The sequence below is a fragment of the Thrips palmi genome, unplaced genomic scaffold (assembly GCF_012932325.1).
Source record: "Thrips palmi isolate BJ-2018 unplaced genomic scaffold, TpBJ-2018v1 HiC_scaffold_15, whole genome shotgun sequence".
Lineage (NCBI taxonomy): Eukaryota > Metazoa > Arthropoda > Insecta > Thysanoptera > Thripidae > Thrips > Thrips palmi.
Genome location: NW_023144624.1, coordinates 9,175,062 through 9,196,906, shown reverse-complemented (window position 1 = coordinate 9,196,906; position 21,845 = coordinate 9,175,062). Strand labels below are relative to the sequence as shown.

At 64.5% G+C, this 21,845-nt stretch overlaps 1 protein-coding gene across 1 annotated transcript in view; it reads left to right on the top strand.

Moving 5' to 3' along the window:
• The first annotated feature begins 3,489 nt into the window (after positions 1-3,489).
• LOC117641188 (atrial natriuretic peptide receptor 1) overlaps positions 3,490-21,845 on the top strand; it is a 91,744-nt gene continuing 73,388 nt past the window's right edge. Inside the window, 3 exon segments of the mRNA XM_034378333.1 lie at positions 3,490-3,733; positions 14,719-14,954; positions 15,148-15,304. Coding sequence (XP_034234224.1) covers positions 3,589-3,733; positions 14,719-14,954; positions 15,148-15,304 — 538 coding nt within the window. The 5' untranslated portion in view covers positions 3,490-3,588.

Below are 21,845 nucleotides of genomic sequence, written 5' to 3'. Positions count from 1 at the left end.
GAGGGGGCCGCGCAGTGCGGTGGCTGGCGAAAGTGCAGCGCAGCCGAGTCCGCCGACGCCCCGGCCCTGGCCCCGGCCCTGGCCCCGGCCCTGGCCCGGCAGCGCGGCGGCGAGTCGACGGGCCTGACGGCGGTGATCCTGTCCGAACGTAACGCCCGCCACGCCGCCTGGACCGCCGCCAGAGCGGCGGCGCGCGCGCCCCGCCGCCCCGCTCGCCGTCACCTGCTCGCTAGAATAACCGCTAAAACGACAAAGTTGTCCATCCTGACGACGCGCGCTGCCACCTGGCTGCCACTTGCCGCGTCGCGTGGCCGCCGCGTTGTAAACTCGGTGGGCGACGCGGCGACGGTGTCGCGCCGAAAGTCCAAGAGCCTCAAGGAAGAGCCCGCGCGGAAGACGGTGGAGGGCGTGGCGGTGTGGCGGGGGCCCCGCGGCGCAGTGCCTTGTTGTCATGGCGACGGTGCGAGCCGCCGGCAAACCCAGCCTTGGCGTGGCCCATGTTTGAATTTGCCGCTCCGACGGGCACCTCTCTGAGGGGCGCAGTCACCTGCGTACGCTGCCGCCCTGCCGCCCTGCGTCGCGCTCCCTTCGGAATGCCGCTGGACTTCCTTCCGCCCGGGCTGTGCCGGTCCGGGCTGCTGGCTGGCCCTGTCCCCTGAGCACGCCGCCGCAGGGAGCCCCCCATAGACTCATTGCCGACGGGGTCCTCGGCATTTTTCGAACGAGCTCTGGCCTGCCCTGACCTGGCCCCGCCCTGTCATCTTCGGCCGGCGCGGCGCGGCACGGCACGGCACGGCACGGCACGGCACGGCACCCGGCGCGGTGCGGTGCGGTGGGGCGGCCCCCGCCGCCTTTCGGTTCGGGCACTCCCCGCCGGATATAGGACCTCCCCCTCCTCCCCTTCCTCCAGGGACTCTCCAGGACTCCAAAGTACTCCATTCAGAAGCAGAAGTGGACTGGAGGCTCCAGAGAAAAGGCGGCGGCGCTCGCTGGAGCGCGGCGTGGCCACGGAACTCCAGGAGGTCACAAACACACGTCCGCGCGGGGCGGGGCGGGGCGGGGCGGGGCGGCGGCGTGGTCGGTTTGGCGCCGGCCTCTCCGTCGGCCGAGAGTATTTGAGGATGACGGGATGATCCGCATTGTGTCTGGGCGCTGCATGTGCTCTATTTCAGCTCGAGGGGAAAAGGGGGGGGGGGGCTTGGCATGCGGAAAAGTAGCAAGGCCAGGGTCGGGAGCACCAGTAGGCGGCGGACGTACGGAGTGCCCGCACGCGCGCGCGCGCGCGTGTGTGTGTGTGTGTGTGTGTGCGAGCAAGCGAGAACACATTGCACCGGTCAGGACATATGACTGGCTCGGGTACTGTATGACATTCTGGCGTCACAGCCAGGAGAAATACGGGTGCCTGCGATGAGTGGGGCTTGTTTATTCCTTGTCGTGTTTGTTCACGTGTGTGTGTGCGTGTGTGTGTATAGCTGCTCCTCGCCAGGTTGGCAGTGAGTTAACAAGCCTCGAAGGGATGCCCCGGGAGCCTGCTGGCGCCGCTGCCGCTGCTGGTGTCCCCAGGTGCCGAGCCAGGTGCCTTTCGTCATAAGCCGGCAGCCACCTGCGTGGCGACGCTGCGACGCGGCGGCACAGCTGGCTGCTGGATTCATTGGTTTATGCGATGCGGCCCGGCCCGGCCCCCCGCGTCGCAGTGCCTTGCTGTGCCTGGCTGTGCCTCGTTCTGACTCGGTGCCTTCCCTCGCGACGCAGCCCGCCTTCTTTCAGGCACACTGTGCTGCCCCGGCCTAATTTCCTCTGCCTGCCTCGTACCTCGTCGCCCCCCCCCCCCCCCGGCCCCCTCCGGGCCTCCGCCATGCCCGCCATCTTCCCCGTCGTCTGGGCGCCACCGAAAGCCAAGCACCCTTCGCCTTTGTGTGGCCCTTAGACTTCTGGTGCCCTCGCCTCGCCGCCCGGCCCGGCAGGCCCGCCAGCCTCTACTGGTTGGTCTACTGGCTCGCCGGCCTTCGGCGGACCAGTGTTCTATTCTTCTTGTTGTTGTTTTTGCTCTTTTTGTCCGCCTCCATCCTTGCGGAGAAAATTACGTGGACGTCGCAGCGCCGCTCTCTCCTTCTCCCGTCTCTCTCTCTCTCTCTCTCTCTCTCTCTCTCTCTCTCTCTCTCTCTCTCTCTCTCTCTCTCTCTCTCTCTCTCTCTCTCTCTCTCTCTCTCCGCTGATGATTTGTCTGCGCGACAACGGCACATGCACTAAGCAGCGGGCACCTGTCACGCGGGCCATCCCGTGTATTACTCCGTATATTACGCTGACAAAACGTTACATTCCCGGCGAGCGCCCCCGCTCCTGTCTGATTCTCTGTGCCAGACTCACACGTACACACACTCTCACGCTCGCAGACAGACAGACAGACAGACAGACAGACAGACAGACAGACAGCACACTGCGGGCCGTCGCCGCCGGCATGTGTTGTAAAATGATGCATCCCTCAAGGTCAAGTTCGGTGTGTTAGTTGTGACGCCGTCTGGTGGCGGGGCGTTGCTTGGCGTTGCCGTGCGCCGCGCCGCGTGCTCTGCAGATTTGAGTGTCCCTCGTAAAAATGTAGGTCAAGAAGGCATTGCCGGCTATCGCGGGTTGCTCCGCTATCGCACGCTTTACTTTGATGTGGCAATGAAGGGTGACATTGCGTCGGCCGATGCTCGGCCGATGGCGCCGGGGTGCCTGCCCGCGGCAGCCAGAGACACCCAGAGCTTGTCAAATTGAAACAGCGCGGCGAGGCAGCAGACTCATTCCGAGAGTCGTTTTCGTCGTCGCTCTGTCTCTCTCGCACCAACCCGGGACGCTCCACGAGTGCAAGAGAGACAGCGACCAAAGGGCGGCGGAAGGCGACGAAGAGAGAGGCATGGCGGGCCCACCAGGTCCCGCCGCCGGCCGGGGAAGTCCTACCTGTCCGCAACGCGCGGAGGAAGACGTATGAGAAATCTTGCAGCTGTGTTCCTGCACAATACCTGGTGCGGCGGGCAGCGCCTCGCGTCTCGCCGCAAAAAAGTGACACTAATGAATAAGGCGATTGTGAGGGGGAGGCCGGGGAGGCGCTGCCAAGAGGGCTCGCTGACGCGCGGACGCGACGCGGTCGTGTGTCCGAGAGAGAGGAGACGGGCCCGACCTGCAGGCCGCATGCAGCAGCACGTCGTGCACACCTTGCGGGCGGCGCGTGCGAGGGACCGCAGCGCGAGCGCCACGCTAAATACGTCTTTCGCAATTATTTGTTTGGGGGACATCGGAAATTGATTATGGTTCTGTTTTTGTTTTGGCAGGAGTGGGGCATGGGGGCATGGGAGCCCTGGCGCTGCCGGGGCCTCCACCGGGGGCTGCGGGAGGCCCCCCGCCTGACCCTCTGAGCCCTTGGCCTCGTCGCAGCGCCCCGCCGGCCCCGCCAGCCCCGCCAGCGCCAGGATGAGGCTGGCGTGCGCGGTGCTGGTGGTCCTGGCCGTGGCCGTGGCCGTGGCCCCCGCCCCCCGCACGCTCAACCTGGCCCTCATCGCGCCGGCCTCGGACAACAACGACCGCAACCTGCCGCACATCCTGCCCGCCATGGACCTGGCCATCAAGGACGTGAGCCACCCCGCCGACGGCATCCTGCCCGGCTGGAGCATCGCGCTGCGGCACCGCGACTCGCAGTGCTCGTCCACGTACGGGCCCCTCGCCGCCTTCGACTTCGTCATGAACAAGACCGTGGGTGAGTACGCGCTCAAGGCAGCCGTGCGGCCGCGGCGGCCGGCCCAGGTGTCCGTCTATATGCTCCAGCACGAAGCAGCCGAGCGCGCTCCCGGTCCCCCGCCCCGTCGATGCGGTGTTGCCCTCGCTACGTGACCGCGCCTGCGCCCCCAAGGGCCCCCCGGAGGCCCCGTGGGGCGCGGGCCGTGGTTAAGGTGTTTGCGCCATAACTAAGCCGCCGGCCCTTCGCCGGGCCCTCGAAGGGCGTGTTGCGGTGTGGTGGGCCGATACGGTGGCGTCGTGGCCGAGGCCCTGCACGCCGTGCACCTCGACGGCGTGCCCGCTCGGCCGCACGGCCGCACCGGCGGACCGGGGAAAGGGCTCATCTCCGGTGAGCGTGCCGCCGGCGCCGCCCCGGGCAAGGCGGCGCGGCCGTGCGGGAAATTCCCTATCGAGGTCCCCGTCGGCGCCCCCGCCGCCCCTCCCCGATACCGCTACCCACTCTGGGACCCAATCTGCTCGGCCGTTCTGTTTACGCTTTTCTGTGGCGCATGTCGGCGCTCGCGTGTCCGCCGTGGTTTTGCATGGCCAAGTGGTCGGCAAGGTTGTGTTTACCGACAGGCGAGCGACCGCCCCCCCCCCCTCCCCCTCCCCCAGGCCCTTGGCTGCGCTTCTAGCGCGCCGCCATTGAAACGTGTGCAGCCGGCTTGGCTAAGCGCCGCGGCCGTTGTGCGTGGGCGGGGTTCGAGGGGGAAGGAGGGGGGGGGGGGCTACCTGCTGCACCTGTGTGCTAATGATCACGTTCGAGGGGATGAGGGAAGCGGATCTGTTCTGCGTGCGCGCTTGTGTGTATTTGTGTGTGTGTGTGAGTGTGTGCGCGGCGATCATATTAATTAAGTCGTTTCGCTCTGTGATTCGGGCAAACACGTGCATACACACACACACACACACACACAAACATACGCGCGCGCTTGCCTCTTCACCCACGCGAACACACACACACAACGTGAACAGGAGCCAGCGCGCTCGCCAAACGAACAGCAGGTCGGCTTATCCGCGTGTAATCCCGACTCGAACAGCGTCTGCGGCCCATTATCGAGCCTGTTTAGGGGCCTCCATGAGGGGGGCGGATTAATCCGAGACGTGCCCCACCGGGGGGCGGCGGGGGCGGCGGGGGCGGCGCACCTCACCGGCCGCCGGGCTGCGCGCGTACTTCTTCAATAAGGCTGGCTCGGGCACGGCGAGGGTTTCGCCGGAATGGCTCACAACTTAGTGTCAGCAGCGCGGACGGGACGGGACGGCGGGCGCGGCTCGGCACACTGCACGGAGAGGCTCAGCGTCCTGGCGGTCCTGGCGGTCCTGGCACCGCGCCGGCGGCGTCTCTTCGGGGCCCTTGCAGTGGCGCTCCGCGCGCCGCTCCGCCGCTTCGATACTTTGCGAGGACTTTGGCTGAGCTTAGTGCGGCGCCGTGCCGTGCCGCCATGCCGCCCGTATTATGGTTTCATTATCTTGTCCGCGCCGCCGAGCGCCGCCAAGCGGTACGCCAGCGTGGTGCCGCTAGGTGCGCAGTGGAGTGGCGGGGCGTGGCGGGGCGTGGCGGCAGTTAGCGCACCGAGGCGCGCTGGCTGCGGAACAAGTCGCAGTCCATTGTGCGAATTGGCAGCTCACTGATTCCTCGCAGCGTATCGTCCTCTCTCTCTCTCTCTCTCTCTCTCTCTCTCTCTCTCTCTCTCTCTCTCTCTCTCTCTCTCTCTCTCTCTCTCTCTCTCTCTCTCTCTCACTCTCGCGAGTGCGAGAGAGACGGAGCGTCGTGAGGCCCGCTGTTCGGAATGAGTCTGTGCAGGAGGCGCCGCGGGGGCCGCAGGGGCCGCACACCTGCAAGCTGCTTTTGTTAGCGACGTCGCGCCAATGAACCGCGTGGGGGTGGATGGGGGTGGGGAGGAGCGGGCCGAGCGCGAACAAGGCGGAGGCGCGCCTCGCGAGTTGGTTTATTTATCCGATTCGGGAAAGCGGTGTGCCGGGTGGAGTGGCTGCGAAGGGCATGAGAGAGAGAGAGAGAGAGAGAGAGAGAGAGAGAGAGAGAGAGAGAGAGAGAGAGAGCGGCTTGTCTTGCCCGCCTCTCGGCGCCGCCAGTCATCGCCCTGCGCCGCGTGGGCGTGCCGTGGCGGCGTAGCCGTCGGCACACTGATTCCGCAAAGCGCGCTCTCGGAGGGGGTAATCACTCGCTGTTCTCGTGAATATGAATATTTCGAACACCGAGGAGAATACCTTAACTTAATACAAATGTTTGCCTAATGGACTAGCAAAAAGCTCTACTAGTAAATAGAACGTGCAAATAATTTATAGACAGAGGTTCGGTGCCATCGGCCATATTTTGTCGCGTAGTCTTTCCACTAAGTGAATAATTTTGCAGAATGGTTGAGAATACGAGTCAGAATATCAAGGCGTGTATCGAGAATATTTTGTTGCATATTGTGCGGCACCCAAAGCCGGCAGCGGCAGCGCGCGGCGCGCCATAGCGCCTGCGAGAAGCCAGGTAGGCCGCCCGGCCGGCAGGGCAGCGTGGCGGGCTGGCCCATGCTGGAGGCTGCAGGCGCTAGCTGGCCGCTGTGCCGCGCCGCCGTGCCTGGCCTCGTCGACGCCGACCTCACCCTTTCTCTTTCTCTCCCGCCCTTCGCTCCGCTCGTCACGTTTTGCGCAGTTGCGTTTGGAGGAAATGATGGAGCGGGCGTCACGGGCGACGGCGCACTGCGACTCCGACCGGCCGTGATCCCTGCCCTTGCACCCCTCCTCTCCCTCCACCCCTCCTCCCCCTCCCCTCCCCTCCCTCCCCCTCGCCGCGCTACACGCGGCCCCAGCGCGCCGCGCCTTCATATGCATCCCCGCGGAAATAGAGTATGAAAAATTCAGCCGGTGCGTTTGAGTTGAACGCAGCGCGGGCTTGGCGGGCTTGGTGCTTTTGGCGGGATGAGAGGCACTTTGCGGCGACCGCGTCCTGGTCCTAGTGGCCTACAGCAGGACCTTCGGGGCGTCGTCGTCAGGGCAGCGTGCCTCCAGGGTGCCTTCAGGGTGCCTCCAGGGTGCCTCCAGGGTGCCTCCAGGGTGCCTCCAGGGTGCCTCCAGGGTGCCTACAGGGTGCCTACAGGGTGCCTCCAGGGTGCCTCCAGGGTGCCTCCAGGGTGCCTCCAGGGTGCCTCCAGGGTGCCTCCAGGGTGCCTCCAGGGTGCCTTCAGGGTGCCTACAGGGTGCCTTCAGGGTGCCTCCAGGGTGTCTTCAGGGTGCCTCCAGAGTGCCTCCAGGTGTCGGAAGCCCGGCGATGCCCGTCTCCTTGCCGCCGTTGGCGCCGTTGGCGTTATCGGACCGCGCCCAACTTTTGAACGATGGGGCTGAAACGCTGTTGGCCGCGCCGCCACCTCGCCGTGGTCGAGGCCCGCGGCGGCCTGAGAGAATCGGGCGCGGCCCGCTGGCTGCCGGTGGCACGTTCGCCTCGCTCGCCGCGCTCGCCGGTGTCGAGGTGGTATGTATGACAGGAAACGAGGTTGGTGCATTTGCAAGTCATTCCCCCGCGTCATCCTCTTTGCAGGCGGCTCCCTCCTTTTTATTTCGCCTCTTTGTCTCAGAGAGCCTCCCCCTCCCCCCCTCCGCCCTCCAACCGCAGCGCCGGTCCTTTGAGGGCGCTCATGCTAATGGCGTAAGGAGTCAATATGTCTCCATAGCATTCGGACCGCTCCGCCCCGCCACGCCACGCCACGCGCAGCAACGCAAATACGCCACAGGCACGCGTGCAAAAACGCTGTGCCCTGATTGGCCAGGGCAACCGGCCCTTCCCCCTCCCCCGCCGCGCGTTGTCATGCCGACTTGTATTACACTGCAAAAACAAGAGGCGCTTGTCATTAACGCGGGGAGGCGGCGTTGTTTGCGGAGCGTGACTCAGCCGGAGAGGAGATTCAAAATGCGGCCAAGAGAGAGAGAGAGGACGAAAGAGAGACGCGGCCTTTTTGAAAACATTTCGGAGACTTTGCCGCGCCATGCTGTGCGGGGTGGGGCGGGGCGGGCGGCAGGACGGCGGAGGCAGGCCAGCACAGGACGAACATTCCCAAACCAACTGGCGGCTGGCGGCGCATTTGCAAGTCTGGTCGGCGGGAGGGCACGGCTCGGGCACGGCTCGGGCACGCCGGACGCTGCGGCCTGCGGGCAAGGGCGGCCTCTTTAGCGCGAATCTCCAATGCGAACGATACGAGTTGAAGGATGCCGCGTCGCCAGGGGACTGCCGCAGGAGGAAGGCCTGGCTGCACCGCTCTCCAAGCGCGGATCCAGGGGGGGGGGGCAAAAGGACAATTGCCCCCCTTGACCCCTAGATAGCTGCCTGAAAGGTAGGCAAAAAGCACCAATTTGCCCCTGTAAGTAGGCAAAAAGTGCTACTTTGCCCCCCCCCCTTGGGTCGACTCTGGATCCGCCACTGCCGCTCTCAAGTCAAAGGGTGGGAGGTGTTTTTTTGTTAGCCCAGCATAGCCCTTCCTTACCGTACCATGACCCTACCTGAACTACGGTAGCATCAGTTTACTCCCGCGTAAGTCTTTTGTGACAATCAGGATGTCGTGAATTTTTTTTTTTTTGCCGTTGAAAGGCGTGTGTTCTTTCTGCACGTGCCGATTCCGGATGGGAGCGGTGAATCGGTCTCAAGATCCCCATCGAATGCGATTGGCCAGGGCCGCTTTGTCCTGGCTGCGCCACGGCCGCGCCGACGCGCCTTTGACAGGTCCGCCAACTTGCCGCCAGGAAAGTCAACGCAGCGAACCAGGGCGACGAGGGTTGGCATGTTTTTGTTTCTTTTTGCGCGCTATGCTGTGCTGCCAGCCCTGGCGGGGCCCTGGGCGCTGGCAGCCCCCCCGGCTGGATGCTGGCCGGACTGGCTCCACCGCAGGTTTCATCACGGCGACGCCAGGTTTTGTATTTTGTCCTTCTCCTTGGGGCTACTCCTCTGCTGTTGTGTTTCGCCGGCCTGCCTCTCGCCTGGATGCCTCGCGGCCGTCCCGGCCGAGCTGGCAGGCAGCACGCGTTCCACGGAGGATCCTTCGGTTCGGTGGCGCGGCATGACGCAAGCGATACACTGCCCACGCCTTGGCGGCTTGGCGCGCGCCTCCGGTTCTGCTTGCGCTGCCCCGACCCGACCTGCCGCACCGCGCCGCACCCACTGCCCGTGAAGTCGCCGTCGCTCGGGGCGTCATCGGGGGGCTGGGCAGCGTGGCGGATGGCTGAGCGGCGGGCCGAGCGGCGGGCGGCGAGGGAAGAAATGGAAATTAATATAACCGGGAGGCTTGTAGCGGAACGACCCCCGGCCGAGGCTCGGCCTCCGCCAGCCATTCCCCGCCGGAATGCTCCTCCTGCCCCTGCCAAAGAAGTCCCGCCAGCACGCCGGCACCGCGGGGAGCTCAGCCTTGCAAATTATTTCGCCAAACTTGTTATTTTCCGGCTGCCGCGCGCCGCGCCGCCCTAGTTTGGGCTTGTCATTTCGTGCTGCTTTTTTCGTTGTGTGTGTGTGTGTGTGTGTGGCGGCGTGTGTGTGTGTGTGTGTGTGTGTGTGTGTGTGACTCGTGTGTGGGCGTGTGCCCCGACTCGGCACAAAGCCTTAAGCCCTAGGCTGCTTGCCGGTCTTGCCTGGGCCCCGCCCCGCCCCGCGTCCCGCCCCGCGTCCCGCCTCGCTGCGGTCGCTGCCGGCACGTCAGACTACACGTGCGGGTCCAGGCCGGGGCCGAGACTGCCGAGACGGCCGAGACGAGAGCCGCTCCGAGGGGCGGTTTGGGGTTTGGGGGCGCCTCCGTGGCGCTGCGCCGCTGCCAGGATTAATGACATGGACTTGTCGCCGGCGTGGCGGTGGCGGGGCGTGGCGGGGCGTGGCGGGGCGTGGCGGGGCGTGGCGGGGTGGGGCGCGGGCCGTGGCGACGACAGCTGCCCGTGTGGCAGAACGCGGCGGGCCGCGGCGGGGTCCATTGTAAGACATCTCGCCCGGAATTACTGTCTAAGAAATCAGTATTCCATTACGCCCCCCTCGGGGCGCCGCGGGCTGTGCAGGCCGGCAGCCCCCCGGAGAGTCTCTCGTGCGGGCGCGGCACTGCGGGACTGGCACACTGCGAACGGGTCGAGGGCGCCGAGAAGAAAGAGCGGAATGGATGCCCCCCCCCTCCCTTTTCCCCCTAGCCCAGCTCGAGATGCACGGCCAGCCATGCGTTAACATGGGGCTCCGTGTCACTAGACAGACCCCGACCTACACTAGCCCGCCCACCGCCTTTTGGCCGCGCGGGGGGCCGAAGACCAAGGCCAGGGTCGGGATGGAGAGAAGGCGGGACTAGCGGGGCCGGAATCGGCCGGAATGGGAGCGGGCTTCGGGATTTCCGTGTCACACAGCACCTGCGAGTTGGACTGGCAGGACTTAACCTTTGCCATTTCGAGGGCCAGGCAGAGACAGTGCACGCGGCTTTCCTACCCCGCCCCTCGCGCCGCTTGGCGGCGTGGCGTGGCAGGCCGCCAGCAGCTCCTTTTGGGGCGCGTTTTCCACTCTGCTGGACACCCTTACTCCGCCCGCCTCGCTCCTGGATGAATATTTTAAGTCGGCGGGGCGCGGCTTGTCGCGGTGCTGCCGTCTTCTCGCCGCCGAAGGGGCCGAAGGGGAGACGTCCAGGCTGCCTCAGGCAGAGTCGCCGTGGCCGTCGCCGTCGCCGAGGCCGTCGCCGAGGCCGTCGCCGAGGCGTCGCCGAGGCCGTCGCCGAGGCCGTCGCCGAGGCGTCGCCGAGGCCGTCGCCGTGGCCGTCGCCGAGGCCGTCGCCGCGGACGCTTCCAGATTGCGAGCACCACGCCGTGCCGTGCGCCGCCCTGTCTCGTGACGAGCCTCGCGTGGCACGGCTGCAAGGCTGCAAAGACCCAGCAGCACAGATGGCCTTTGCGCTTCGGGTTACGAGTGATTGTTGCTGCTGTGTCTGCACTGATCCTTTTTGCTTCCTCCGGGGCTTTTCCATTTCGGGATCCACCCCGCCCCTCCCCTCTCGCCGCGACGCCTCCTTTCTGCAATCACCTCGGAGGGGCGTCGCGTCGCATGTGTCGTCTTGCAGCACTCGACACTGGACCGGGCCGCCTTCCTTCTGTGCTCTGTGGCGTCTGCCAAAGCCGCGTGGGCACGCTATTCAATCAATGGCCGGAAACCTGTGTGTGTGGTGAGGCACTAGTGGCACATGTACCACGTTCTAAATGTCTCGCGAAAAACTTTCCCTTTCGTATCTGCCGCCAGCAAAGAAAAAAGTGGGGTGGGGGGTTTGACGCCGTGTGGACAGTGAGCTCCCAGTTTGATGTCTCTGGTTCGCCCGTCCCTTCCCTAAGAACAAGCACCAAACGAGATTGTTTTCCTCTGCGATGATCTCCCTGCCGCCGCTTTTCCTATCTCGAAAATGGCAACAATTCCATCCGGGCGAGGGGTGATGGGGTTGGGGGCGTCGCCTCCCCGGCGAGCCGAGCGGGCCGAGCGAGCTCAGAGAGTCGGCCAGTCTGGGATGGTAACTAACCGAGCCGCAGTCCGTCTCGCTTTGCATACCGCCACCGCACAGTGGGCCAGAAGACCGGTGGAGGCGGCCAAAACCGGCCAAAACTCTAGACGCGTTTTGAGCTCCAGAGTCGCTAAATGGGCCTCGAACCGAGCGTGTGACCTCCACCAATGGATTCCTCGTTAGGAGAGCAATCCATTGGTAGGGTCACACGTTCGGTTCGAGTCCCATTTAGCGACTCTGGAGCTCAAAACGCGTTTAGAGTTTTGGACGCCTCCACCGGTCTTCTGGCCCACTGTGCACCGCTGCCACCACCGCCACCGGTTAGGATCGGCGAGACGTGTGGAAAACGGCGCGCGCTGCCGCGCCGCGGCGCTGCGGAGCACAGGTGGCCTCTCTGCATGTGGGTCACGCCGGCCCGCTCCGAGCCGCCCCGCGCCGTCCATTCCAAATACCGCCCTCGTCCAAGGAGAGACAATACACAACACGCGCGCGCCCGGCCAAACTTTTTCTTTTGACGGCGCGTACCGCGGCGCCGCACCGCGCGCCCCGAAATTTAGCGCGTTGTTTCGGGAAATTGTTGAAGGGGAAAATGAAGTATCCCAAGTTGGGTCTCACCCTCCCGTGCCGTGCCGTGCCGCCCGGACCCATGCAGAGCGGTCTGGCGGGCGCGCCGTGCCGTGCCGTGCCGTGCCCGCACCAACTTTACCGATTTGCGGATTGACATGGACATACATTTCTTTCCCTTTCCGTATTCTGATCACTGGGAGTATTGGGGCGGACGCGGTCGTCGCGGTGTGTCGGATGGCCCGGGCATGCCTCGGCCGGGCGGAGGGAAGGCGTGCACGGCCGCAGGGTTTGGCTGGCTCGGCCCGTTGGACCGCCACGGCGCGCCAGTGACTCTGCCAGCTCTCTGCCGGGCCGGCCTTGCTGGCGGCAGTGCACTGCAGTGTCGGCGCCACTTTCTACCAGTGTCCCGCCGCATCCGCCGCGCCAAGCCCATGACCGTGGTGGCGGCGAATCCGTCCGACGGGGCGCTGGGGCGTTGCAGCACCGCTATGCACGGCGGGGGTGTGAAAAACGCGCCGCGGGGCCGCGCGGCCGTGATGAGCACGCCGTATACACTGAGGGGCGGGACAACCATTGCACACACACACACACACATCGCCGCGCGCCGCCCATCAGCTCCCTTGTGTTGACACTGTTGTCCGGCCCGCCCTGGCATGCCCAGTTAATTCATCACTCGAACACACACACACACACACACACACACATACGGCCCGCCCCTCTTTGTCACGCCCCGCCATAAGTGAGCGGGCAAATTAGTGCGCGGCCGTGCTGGCAGTTGCAGCGTCATGGCCGCGCCCGGCCGCGCCGATCCCCCCGTCGGTTTGACTCTGTGGCGGCCGCGGTGCGTGGCCAACGCGGGGGCGCGTGTGCGAGAGAGAGAGAGAGAGAGAGAGAGAGAGAGAGAGAGAGAAAGGAGAGAGAAAGGAGAGAGGTATGTGTGAAATAAGACCGCCCCGGCGGCCACAGCTGCGACGCGTTGACGCGTTCCCGGCCAGTGGCGGGCTGGCGCGGGCGGCGCGGGCGCGGCCTGGAGAGGCTCAGCCCCATTGACACCACACCCCGCCTGACCTCATTCCCTCGTGCGTTATCAGGCCGCGCTGATAAGACGCATATGAGCACACCGCACGCCCGGGCCAGGGAAGGAGAGAGATGGAGAATGAGAAATAACGCGTGCGGCAGCACGCAGGGCTTGATGCGAAACTGACATCCCCGGAATGAGACCGAGTATTGCTATCGCTCTCAGCGAGCAGCGCGCCGCACAGTGGGCCAGAAGACCAGTGGAAACGGCCGAAATTCCAAACGCGTTTTGAGTTCCAGAGTCGCTAAATTGGGCTCGAATCGAACGTGAGACCCCACCAATGGATTCCTCGTTCGGAGAGCAATCCATTGATGGGGTCACACGTTCGTTTCGAGTCCCATTTAGCGTCTCTGGAGCTCAGAACGCGTCTAGAATTTGGCCGCCTCCACCGGCCCCCTGGCCCACTGTGCGGCGTGCTGTTTGGAGGCTGCTGTGCGCACGTTTGTGCGAGGGGTGATTTGCAGTGGCGGTGCGATTCTTTCCAGTGCGTGTTGGTAGCGCGTCTCCGGTGTGGGCTTTGAGGCGTTGGTGGTGGTACATAGTGGCGGCCGCGGCCGGCGGCGCCTCGCTCGCCAATCGACAGTGGAGGGGATTGCACGGCCCGGCACGGCCCGCTTGTCCCGCGCCCCTTCCACCCAATTAGTGCGGAGCTCCTTAATTGAAATAAATGCGTGACTGCACTGGCGGGCAGGCGGCCTGGCGGCGCCCAGCCCACGCCCCCGTGCTGCCCCGCTGCCCCGGCCCCACACCGTAAGTGTCGTCCTCCTCCCCATTAGGAATGCCACTATTTTTCCCGCGCTCTTTGCGAGTGCAGCCAGGTCCGGGGCGCGACCGCGAGTCGTTTGTTTAAAACGGTGGCGTGCAGGTCGCGTTGCGGCGTCGGCCTTGCCAGGCCAGGCCTTGCCCGCCGTGCGATACGCGGGCTGAGTGGCCGCGGTTTGCTTGTAATTTGGCGCTGTTCGCGTCGTGTGAGTAACGACGTGGTGGGGAGGGGAACTACTGGGGAACTACTGTGGAACCACTGGGGAACGAACGAGTAACTGATTAACGAGGCGGCCGTCTCATTTCGTTTTTTGCGCCCGGCGGTGGAGCGGTGCCCTCACTGGAAACTGCTGGAATTGTTGTCCGCGCACAGGGGCGTGTACTATTCGCGTCCACTCGGATTGGGGGGGGGGGTGTTTTCGGAGGCCGGCGAGTACAGCCTATCCCAGCTCCACCGCCACACTGTGCCACGGGGCGCACATTGGCGGGGCGCAGGTGGCGCGCGGCCCGTCCGGCCACACTTCGGTGACGATGTGGCGACGAGCGCCGCGCCCCGCCCCGCCCCACCCCGCCCCACCCCGCACGTCACGACGGGTGACACATTCGCTCGGGAAAATATGGAACTTGGCGCGAGAAAGTTGCAGCGGCAGCGATGGCGTCCCGCCGGGCCGCTGGGCCGCTGGGCCGTGCGGCGCGATTTGAATTCCCCGAGCCCGGCCCAGCCCGTCCAATATCGCCGCGGTGCGGAGCGTGCGGAGCGGAGCGCGCTTGCGGTGGCCTGGCTGCTGCTCTACATGATCTGCGGGCCGCGCCAGGGCCGCGCCCAGGGCCTGGGAAACATATGCCGAGGCGCAGCAGGCGGCGGGGCGGGGCGGGGCGGGGCGGGGCCTCCACTTGTCAGCCTGCCGTGTCGTTTCCCTCGGTGGAGGAAGCAGCAGGCTGCTTTAAAAGAGAGACGCGGTGGCGTTCCCCTCTTAAAAGAGCGTCGCTCCGCGGCCTGGAGCGGCCTGGGGCGCGCAGCACGCGCTATGCGACCTCCTGACAGTGTCCCTGTGTGTGTTCCAGACGCCTTCTTTGGCCCGATCTGCGACTACGTCATCGCGCCCGTGGTGCGGTACTCGTCCGTGTGGAACATCCCGGTGCTGACGGGCGGCGGCCAGGCCGAGAACTTCGCCTACAAGGAGAACTTCCCCGTGCTGACGCGCATGCAGGGCTCGTTCGGCCTGGTCGGCGAGACCATGAAGGGCATCCTGCACGAGTTCGGCTGGAAGGTGGTGGGTCTGCTTTTCCACAACAACGAGGTAAGCATCGTCACCGCGTTTTTTTTCCTTGTATGAGGAGAAAAAGTCCGAGGGTCGAGAAAGGAGGGGACGGGGAGTCGAACAAGCTTTCTCCAGTCCGACACGCAGTTTTAAACCTTAATTAACGTTGTTTTCCCTGATGAAAGAGATGGAGTAATTGAAGCTGTCTCTTTCTTTTCCTTTTTTCCTCCAGGTCGGAAGCTCGCAGGGCAACTCGCCGTGCTACTTCACCGGGGCGGCGGTCTACAAGGCGCTCAACTCCACGCCCGTGCACCACAACTTCAACGAGAACACGGCGGACCCCGAGAAGCTCCGCGAGCACCTGGTCTACGTCACCGGCAAGGCCAGGAGTGAGTACGGCCAGCCTGGCCGCGCGCTTCGCCTGGCTGCGGTCCCGCCTCTCGCCTCTCGCGCGCACCGCGCACCGCAACGCGCTCGCCGTGACGAGGCGGGATGATGCCAATGGGGGCCGCGTCACCCTCACCCCGTCAGTCTGTGTGTCTGTGTGTGTGTGTGTGTGTGTGTGAGAGAGAGAGAGAGAGAGAGAGAGGAGAGAGAGAGAGAGAGAGAGAGAGAGAGAGAGAGAGAGAGAGAGAGAGAGAGAGAGAGAGAGAGAGAGAGAGAGAGAGAGAGAGAGAGAGAGCTCGGCGTGTGTGTGTGTGTGACAGGCGCGTGGATAGGGGGGAAGGGGGGCTGAATAGGTAGGCAAAAGTCGCTCCCTATGTTGGTAGGCAACGTTTGCCACATCGCCGCGCCTGCTCCTCCTAAACTCGTCCCTCGGTGTGAGTGCGGGCGGCGGCAGGCGGCAGGCCTACCACCGCGGGGCGCGTGCGGCGTACACAACGGCGCAGGCAGGCCTGAACGGAATCGGCAAAGCTAGTCGAGCGGCGCAAGGAAGTTGTGCGGAGCGCGTGAAATGACTGCCGAGTTTGGAATGACGTTATCGCGTTTGCTCGTTTAGCTCGTTTGTTGTCGGCGCGCCGCCGAGGACGCGCTGAGGCCAGGCTGAGGCCCCGGGCCGGGCGATGGATTGATTCCCCTTCATGAAGTACTCGTCGTAATGCATCACTGTCAGGTGGGGGATTTCCGCGCCACGCCGTGCACCGCCTGCCTCACGCCCGGAGGGGGCTGTGCGTCAACATTTTAAATAAAATGAAGTTTTTATTTTTTCATTTTTCTGCTTTTTTAAAAAAAGGAAAAAAGGGTGCCTGCCCTGCCCTATCCGCCCCCCGGCGGCAGCCCGCCCCCGGCCCCGCAGCACGTGGTGAAAACGTGAAAACGTGAGGCAAATTAACTCAACTTCAGCGCCACGCCACGCCTGGTCCAGGATTACGAGCCCCCGAGTGGTTAGTCGTATTTCAGGACGAGTTACAAACTTTCAGACCGGCCGCTGGCTGGTGCCGCCGGTCTTCCTTGGCCTGGCCTGGCAAGGCGACGCGCCGCGCCCTGTTCCCTGTTCATGTTTCCAAGCAAAGCAAAGCAAGGTGCAGCCAAGCTGCGGGGCGCGGCGCTGCGCGCAACTTTTGCCTTTCCTTTTCTGCGCTGCCTTGGGAGTTGCCGGCCAGACAATGTATCCCGGCATCTCGGCACGGCGGCAAGCAGAGCGAGCAAAGCGCACTTGCTGGAAGGGGAAGCTCGCGGCCAAATGGAGGAGGCTCTCTCCGGCAGTGCCGTGGCAGTGGCGTGGCTGTGCCGCTGGCAGTGGCAGTGTTGCATTTCCAAGAGTGGCGATGAGTGATGTGCTCTGTCTTTGCGATACGCCCCTGACGGCCCCGGCGCCCCGACGGCCCTGAAGGCCTTGACGGCCTCGGCGCGGCCGCGCGGGGTATCGCCGAGGAGATGGACCGCACCGCGCTCGCACCATTGCCCGCCCGGCCCGGCCCGGCGGTCCGTCGTGCGCCTTTTGTCGGGCTGCTCTGTCCGTCAGTGTCAGCGCCGCCCACCCATTTGTTGTGCGCGCTGCGGGGCTGGCCCTGGGGCTGGCCCTGGGGCTGCTGCGTGGGGCCGTCTCAAACACGGACATGATGAGTGTGTGCCGGTACGCGCGGCGTGTGCCCCGTGTGCACCTGCCCGTCGACGGCACGACGCACCTGGCTGGGGTCATGAGGCGCGGCACCCACCCCCTCCCCTAACTGGCAGAGATTGCTTCTAAACCCCGGAGGGAGACCTCGCCCACGCCACGGCCACACGGCATGCTCATGTGACGTGTGTATTTCCCAGTAGTGCCACGGCCCCCGCGCTGCCTCTCGCTGTCTGACGGCTCGGCGCGGCGCGGCACGGCACGGCGGCCCCCGCGGCGGTACGCCGTGTATTCCATGTACTCCGCGTACCGACGTGTGCCCTGTGCACTCCTTACCCAGTGTAAGTGCGGACGCGCGGCGCATGGCAAGGCAGTCTGACCGCATTCTGCACTGCGGCTCGGCCTGGCTCGGCGTCTCTTTCCTGGCATAGTAATGCCAGGCGGCGGAGGGAGGGCGAGCGCGGTCGGCGATGCTGCCCGCCGCCGCTGTCACCACAATTAGCGGCTCGTCGAGGACCTTGCAGGCGCCTTCAAGGCCGGCGTCGTGCTACCTCCCCCGCGGCCTCGGCCTGCTCGTCCTCGCCGTCGTCGCAAAGGCAGTCGGTCCCACTCGCCGTGGCTGCCGCCTCACCCCGCCCCGTTTCATTTGGTAATGTTCCCGGTCGGCGCGCCGCGGCGCCGCTCCGCCGTATTTCACCAATGATTTACTCGTTCCCTTAATATCTGCCCCGCGCCGTGCCGCGCCGCGCTGCCGCGCCGTGCCGCGCCGGCTTGGTCCTGGGCGGGGCGGGGCGGGGCCCTCCAGATGGAGAGGGAACTCGACAATATTCCTTTAAGAGAGAGAAGGCGGAATTGGCCCACAGCACCGTGTCGACCGTGTCGCCTTTCCGCGCGAATGGAGTCCCGCCCGCCTCGTCCGCCTCGTCCGCGAAGGTCAGGGAGAGAGTCCCGCGCCCGGCGCCGCCACTGCGAGGTGCGCGACTGCGCGGCGGTCCAGCAGTCGGGAGGCGGGGCCGGCGGGCCGGCAGCCAGGGCGCCCGCCAAGCGCGGCGTAGGCCACCCGCCGGGCACCCAACGCGCCGGGCGGGCCCGCCGCCCAGGGGCTCCGCGAGGCTCCGCGGCGCGCTGGGGGCCACGCTGCCCCCACGCCACCCCCTCGCTGACCCCTTCCCCTCCTTCTTTTCCGGGGGGAGTGACGGTAATTAGATCTGATGCCAATCCTCTTCCTTGTGCATGAAAGCAATGACAGCGTGTACCTTTTTCGCCGGGCGAGGGGCGCGCGGCGCAGGGCGGGGCGGGGCGGGGCGGGGCACCCGCTAGGCTGTTCCTTTTCTGCCCGGTTGCCATGGAAACGGACGGAGCGGCGGAGCACCCAACTGGCGCCGCCGTGCCGTGCCGTGCCGTGCGGCCGGGACCCCCATTTCTATGCCAGCCGCCGTGGCCGCCGTGGCCGCCGTGGCCGCCGTGGGCTGGCAGGGGATCATCGGTACCGCCGGGCCTTTGTCCTCGCCGTCGGCCTCCTCGTCGTGCTTGTGATCATCCTCGACGACATCCCCGTCCCGCCGCGCCGTCGTTATAACTTGAGAGTCTGCAGCTTTGCCGCGCTCGGCTGCGCGATGCGCGCTCGAGGCCGAGACCACTCAGCGCCTCGCCTTCCAGCCGCTAAATCGGCCGCACCGCCTGCATGACAACGGCGAGACGAATTTGTGCCTCTCGTTCGAAAAATTCCGTGTGCTTTCGCACGAGCAGCTTTAAGTTGTCTGTTCATTTTTAATCGGACGGGTCCAGGTGTGGCGGCCATCTCTGTGCCGTTGTTGGCCGTTCGGACGTAGGAGATCACGGGTGAACAGGGCGCGTTCAACAAAGTAGGCAAACTCTGCCTGGCGTTGCTGCCTCATCTTATGTTTTCCCTTTTCTTTTTCGACGCTTCTGCCAATTAAAATATGCCGTTCCGGTGGGAGGCGGAGATTGTTCCTTCCAGCGTGAAGCGGCCGAGTGCCGTCGGTGAGCCGGGCCAGGCCAGGCCGCCCCCGCACCGCCAACGCCCCGACGGGGACGACGACCTGGCCGCCTCACTCGCACTTGACTTGGCTAAGAGCGACTTGGCCTGGCAATGCCGCCCGCCCCGCAGCACAACGGGCCGATAGATACTCCAGCCACCCCTCGTAAAACGAACAAATTAAAACTTGTATAGTTTTTATTAGTTTTTTAGTAAATTTTGTTAAATTTTAAAAATTGAATTAAATTTGACTAAACTTAAGTATTTTTAATTAATTTTAATTTGCAAAACTAGAATTTGTTAATCTTTGTAAGCTGCTTTGATTAAATCTTAAATTAAATTTAATAAATGCAGCTTACAAAGATTAACAAATTCTAGTTTTGCAAATGAAAATTAATTAAAAGTACTTAAGTTTAGTCAAATTTAATTCAATTTTTAAAATTTAACAAAATTTACTAAAAAACTAATAAAAACTATACAAGTTTTAATTTGTTCGTTTTACGAGGGACGGGCCACAGTCGGCCACTGGGGGCCAGCGCGGCCCCATTTTGCGACTTAATATATCTGACCGCATGAAAACGAGCTTTTTGCTACTGCAACGGTGCACGGTGCAATCTCTTTGGTGGTGATGCTGGTGCGTGTGTGTGTGCGGGGGTGGGGGGAGGCTTGTTTGCGGTGCATACGTGGTGTATTTGTGTGTGTGTGGTCTCCACGTGTTGGTGAGGGGGAGAGGGTTTGTGTGTTTGCGTTGCTGTGTGCGTATCAACCTAATGTCAGTAATGTCACTTGTATACCTTTATGTCGTCTATGCGACCGCCTGGCTCCATGGAGGGCTGATACACATTATACATGCCGGCGAGGTCGGCTCGCTCTCCGCCGAGAGAGAGAGAGAGAGACAGACAGACAGACAGACAGACAGAGACCACACACACACACATTCACTCAGAGGCGCCGAGGGCGCCGAGGATCCTGGATCTAAAGCGGCCGGATGTTGAATATGCCACGGGTAATCGAGTTGCCGGGTCGGCCGGGGTCGGCCCAGGCCCGGCCAGGCCCTCGGTGGCGGCGGGGCGCGGCGGGGCGCGCAGAGAGCGGTTCGGCTAAGTGGATGGGGCCGCGGCCGCGTGCATTCCGCGTGCCGATGAGAGTCACCTGCCTCTCTAACCGGCTCTCCGTAATGAAGCCTCTCTGTTTCCGCCCTCGCCCCGTCGAGACGCCGAGATGGGAGCGCGCGGCACAATGGGAGTGGAGAGGCGCTGCCGCCGCCGCGCCGCCGCGCCGCGCCTCACTGCTGGGGGAGCCCCTCTGCATTCTCGCCGTTCTCGCCCGGATCCTTTCTCGTCGCTTCTCGTACCTCAAAACGGGAATGGGATTCGGCGGGCCGGGCCGGGCCTCGCTGCTGCTATGCTCCGTCTTTTTCGCGGCCCGGAAGCCGCCGCTCGCCGCGTTGCTCGCTCGGCGGGGAGACACCCAGACGCGGCCTTCGAGGGGGCGGGGGGAGTAGCACTTTTTGCCTTCGGGGAAAGTATGACCTCTGCCTACCCTTTCTGCTGGTTATCTACACTCTAAATATGGGGTGCCCAGAAACTGGGCGCCTTTGTCGCCTGCCCCACTTTTTAGGGTGCCAAATCAGAGCCTGCGATCGGGTGGGTAAGCTGCCGCGTTCTCACCCGCCGTCCCCGGCCGGGCGAGCGCTCTTACCCGGTGCGAGCACAGGTTCAGTCGGCGCTGGCCGGCCCGACCTAGACTGACACACACACACACACTCACACGTAGCAGCCAGCGGCGGCGACCAGCGCCCGATCGACGAGCCACAGCGCCGACGGCGAGGCAAAACCAACCACAGCCGCGCCAAGCGACTGACGGGCGTCAGGCGAGTGGCATCTCGCTCTCTCACTCCCATAAGCAGCCAACGAGTGCGAGAGAGACAGCTGTGTCGACTGGCGGCTCGCTGACTGCCGCCTGCCTCGCCGGCGACGGCAGCGGGCCGCGCTGGGCTCGGGTCGAGCCGTCGTCGGCACGCTGGGTCTGTTCACCCGTGGTGGGTAGCGCGTTACCCGGTCACCTCAACAGCGGGTGGGTCTGGGTCTGGGTATGGGCCGGCTGTGGCCGGGTGAGCAAGTCAAAGAGTGCCAGGCCGGCCGGGTAGCGCTCGGCCGCCTTACCCACCCGATCGCAGGCTCTGTGCCAAATGTCGCCCAGTTTCTGGGCACCTTTGTCGCCCAGTCTCGGGGTGGACTAATCATGCAGAAACCGGCCCTCTCCCATGGTAGAGCATGCACAGATGTCTAGTTCCTGGGTGACTAAGGTGCCCAGAGTCTGGGCACCTTTGGCACCTTAGTCGCTGCTGAGCCATGGGTGAAGGCAGGTTCCCTAATGGTTTGCCCACCCCGAGACTAGGCGACAAAGGTGCCCAGAAACTGGGCGACATTTGGCACCCTAAAAAGTGGAGCAGACGACAAAGGCGCCCAGTTTCTGGACACCCTACATTTAGAGTGTAGGTGCGTGGTGGGGCACCCCTCCCCCCTGCAGGGCCGACAGTGTAGGCAGCCCGCCAGACAGCGCGCAGGGCGACCGTCCTCGCGGCCTTGGCCGCCTTGGTGGTGTTACGTGTTTCCTGCACGGAGATGAATGTCGCTAATTTGCGCCCCGAGGCTAGGCCAGGCCCATTCCCCTTCAGGCCGGCGGGCCCGGCAGGCTGGCAGGCAGGCAGGCCGACAGGCAGTTTGTGTTGTGATTTGGTGCAAATCAAGGCCGGCGGCCGCGGGTCGGGTCGGGTCGGGTTCCAGTTACAGTGCCCGGCGCGCCGCACGTGTAGCGCGGCCCCGAGCGGCCCCGAGCGGCCCCGAGCGGCCCCGAGCGGCCGGGGCTC